Source organism: Rhizopus microsporus (assembly GCF_002708625.1).
Source record: "Rhizopus microsporus ATCC 52813 unplaced genomic scaffold scaffold_41, whole genome shotgun sequence".
Lineage (NCBI taxonomy): Eukaryota > Fungi > Mucoromycota > Mucoromycetes > Mucorales > Rhizopodaceae > Rhizopus > Rhizopus microsporus.
Window position 1 is genome coordinate 24,279 of NW_019671956.1, and position 4,011 is coordinate 28,289.

Genomic DNA, 4,011 nt, shown 5'->3' on the forward strand with positions numbered 1-4,011 from the left:
GCTATGTACGCGCTTGTACGCATAGGACGTGCGTACCGTATGTGGTACCACTGATACCGTCGCCATATTCATTGATGTCCCATCGAACACATCCCGTCGTCTAAGAGTTCTTCCCTCAACCATTGGAACAACTCGGCGGTTGCTCGAGTGGATGTTGAGCTTTTCAATCATATCCATACAAAAAAATATAAACTCAGGACATCGTCCAAAGCGTCGATCAGCCAGTAGGAGACGTTGCTTGACGTATTTGGAGAAGGTTTGATATTGATTAGCCATCGCATAACCCCCCTCTGCTTCCGACTTGCCATCGCGAGGATCACTACAAAGTGAATAGTAACCACGGCCATTAGTATACAAATATGGAAACAATAGTACGAGAAAGTCAGGATGATCGCGTAGCTTGACGTCAAAATCTTGTAAGTTGCCAATTGGAAGGTCTTCTAAAGGAATCTCTGCCATGCGTGGTGGCAAATCGGCTATTGGCATCAAATAATTGACCGGCCAACTATCACGAGGGATGGGCTCTCCGGTTCGCGCCATTTTAGATAAGCTGAACTTGGCATATAGTCTTTGCATATCGTCCTGACGGTAAGCGTTTAAGCGAGGATTCATTTCACACAAATCGTCAAAGATCTGCCGAACCCGATCATAGTTTACATGACGCTGAAGACCTTTCATATATGGAATACCTAAGACGCCAGCATACATGATCTCGCTAAATTCCAAGTTGCGCACCGTCCAAAGCGCGCCTGACACTTAGTATTGACCACAATAAGCTCGATTACTTGATTTCATTCGCGTCATACGTGACATTAATTTCAAAGGGGCCGCGGCGCCTCGTTCGCGATACGTCGTTTCATATGGCAAGATGGGACCACAATATTCGGGGATCACACAAGAATTGTGCTTAAAGCGTCGTTGGCAGACAACAATATGATCAAACTTTTCTTCATGTTGCATCTGTGTATAGCCCCACTGAAGACAAGGCCATGAGGGGCCGTCTTCGGTAACAGATTGGTAATACACTTCGCTTGGGTAAAGCAATTGTAAGCAGTAGGCGCAAAAAGCATTTGGTGTTAGTTCTTTGAATTGTTCTAACGTTCTAAAATGGGCTTTTTCAGTCTCTGTGAATGTAAATCGTGGATACATTGTTTGTCAACAGGAAAAAGTATAAAAAGAAAGAAAATAAAAACATTTCTTTCCTTTTTATTTTCCTACAAGTCATCATGACTACAATTGTACCGTCTGTCGTTTGGAAAACGTTTATTTCTGGAGGTGTCTTTTTCGTGAAACATCTCAAAAAGAATCAACAAATCCTTGGTAACAACTATCACTCACTCCTGCTGCATCTACCGAATTAGTAAGTAAGAGAAACACAAAGTAGACGATGGACTTAATAGTTCCTATAATTGCATATAGTTCTGCTACAGTCCTTGTTCATGTGGAGCCAGCAATATATGAGGCGGCGATGAGCACACATAAAGTTACTGACTTAAATGCTTGTGCTGTGGTCTCTGTTTCGGGCAATACACGCTCAATTTCTCTTTGCTCCTCCTTACCCAAACCGTTCGCAACACCGAGGCAGCAAATAATGGTCAGTGAGAATGGCAGATTTGTTGTCACTGCCGTTTTTAATCAACCACCTGACGCCTATCAACCATTTATGCATGTTGGATTTGGTAACCCAGGTGTACTGGCCACGAGGGAATCAAGCGTCTCTGGTGTCTTAACGACCAATTTGGCGACTGGTGAAACAAGCATTGTGTACACAACTGCGAACGAACCGTCTATACCTCGATCACTTTCTCTGATGAGTTTTATTTCAGAAACAGATTCACCATTGCAATCTCAAGAAATCATCTACGTAGAAAGCTCATTTGAGCGGGATTCGCAAAGCTTCATAAACGTAGAAGATGTGGAGCATAAGGAACCTAGTGACAACAATGAGGAAGCCTTGTCCATTGTTAACTCGACACCACCACCTACCACTAAATCTACAAAACGACAGCGATCATTGGAAGCCTCTAGTGCTAAACATAGGAAAAAGCAAAAACAAAACACAGATGATGGCTTGCCTAAAAAAGAATCTTCCCATAAAAAGGACAAAGGAAAGCAGAAAATGATATAAATATAATAAATTATTTATGATAAATTGCTATTTCAAAGCCAGAAACTTAATGCCCCTGAGTTTTAAATCTCTTTTTTATTCTTCTAAAACTGAACCTTTTTTTCTTTATTATATTCCTCTTTAAATGTATCAACAATTACTCAGCATGGATGTCTTCAGTGCTCAAAGCATAGAGATGAGCGTTCAAGCTGTTGTGCCATCACAACATTATCAATAAATATTCACAGCTACTGCTCTTCGGCTATAGCTTGTTCCACATATAGCCTATCATATGTGAACTCTCTTATACCTAACTCCTGGAGCGCCGTTACAATACTTCAATTGAACGCTAGTGCTCCTGTAGTACAGATCAATGGTTCCTTATTCGACAATCACTGTCAGATCAGGTTCACTTTAGTCTAGAGGCTCTTCCCATAATTCTTGGATGATTATAAATAGATGTGCAATCAAGCCAATTATCGTTATCGTGTGTAGATGTTAAAAAGTATAAATACCATCGTTTTATTCATCATAAATAAAGATATCATATATTTCAGTCTCACTGACTAATTGTCCTTTTCCTATCCTCTTCTCATCTTATTAGTTTTTGTCTCTTACCTTTGTACTTGGCAAAACACAAGCAACTTTAACCATCTTATTACAGACCGATTGTTAGTCAGCTCAATTGCCGAATATAATAAAGAACTAACTTTTATTTTTATTTTTTGTTGCCAGTCTCTTCTACAGTTTCTGCCATTCGCAATGCGTTTCAAGAAGCAGGCTGCTCTCTACAGCTCAGAAATGATACCATTCTGTTGCGTAAAGCAGAGAATGAGGAAAGTGTTCTTGGAGAAATTTCGGAGATAGTAGAACCAGCTCCGCCAATCGCAACGACTACCGATGTGCCGTCTATTAATGAAGAGGAGTTGGCTACCTTGCGTTCAGTGAGAAATGGTAATAAAATAGTCCACTCAATTGTTTGTTTAGCTTATCTCACGTTATGCGAGATACTTATAGGAAAGCTATTGAAATTAAAAGAAACGATCGAAATAGGTAAAATACTTTCCCTGTTATAAAAATATTTAAAAAAATAAAGGCACGCCGAATTTTATTGAGGATGACATCGAACATATGCAACAGCCTTTGCCACCTCTACCAAATTCCAATGAGGCAATTATGGAACAGCCTGCTCACTTTTATCTTCAGCAATTTCAAATTGCGGAAAGAATGGAGTCTATGGCTCGTGTGAGAAAGTTCCGCCTGGCATACCAATTCTACCGTGGATATCAGCTGCTACGACACCAACAAATGGAGCAAAATCAAGAACTACTGACGATGGAAGCCTATTGCAACAATCTGGGAGGACTAATATTGGAAGTTGTTGAAAAATATCATTACATACTCCGCCTGGGACAAAAGCTGGCATTTATCGTAGATCACTATAGAGATCAGCGCCTCCTGGCGCTCGAAGAACTGCATAAAATAAATATTTCGACAGCTCAGATCCGTGATCTCCGTCGGTTATTTCCGACAGAATAATAAAAAATCTCCCATTTTATATTCCATATTCATTCATTCAACTGCTGAAATGCCCAAGGCAAAATAGGGAAGCAAGAAAAGAGCAGGCTGAACCATAAAATTCATGATCTTTACTACTACTCATTTCTCTAATATAATTATACTTGCCATAAAAAAAATTATTCGTTAGCGACTAGAATACGTGCCATAAGAGTACAAACGTATTTTACTACTCACTTCTGCTAGACCAAAATGTGGCTTATGAGGACGAAAATGTGGCTTATGAAGACGCGAATGTGGCTTAGATCTTCCAGGAAACTTACTACATATTAACTGGCTTGTGGCAGCCAAGCGTTCATAGCGACGTTGCTTTTTGATTCTTCGAT

The 4,011-nt window shown here is 40.1% G+C and overlaps 1 protein-coding gene across 1 annotated transcript; it reads left to right on the top strand.

Annotated features, from left to right (window-relative positions):
* Positions 1–1,187: 1,187 nt before the first annotated feature.
* Positions 1,188–3,646, top strand: RHIMIDRAFT_296059 (uncharacterized protein; the record flags this gene model as incomplete). The annotated part of the gene is made up of 5 exons (XM_023614239.1): positions 1,188–1,360; positions 1,420–2,027; positions 2,843–3,061; positions 3,125–3,160; positions 3,204–3,646. The coding sequence occupies exons 1-5, from the start codon at positions 1,227–1,229 to the stop codon at positions 3,644–3,646; spliced, it is 1,440 nt and encodes a 479-aa protein (XP_023460981.1). The 5' UTR covers positions 1,188–1,226.
* Between the last annotated feature and the right edge of the window lie 365 nt (positions 3,647–4,011).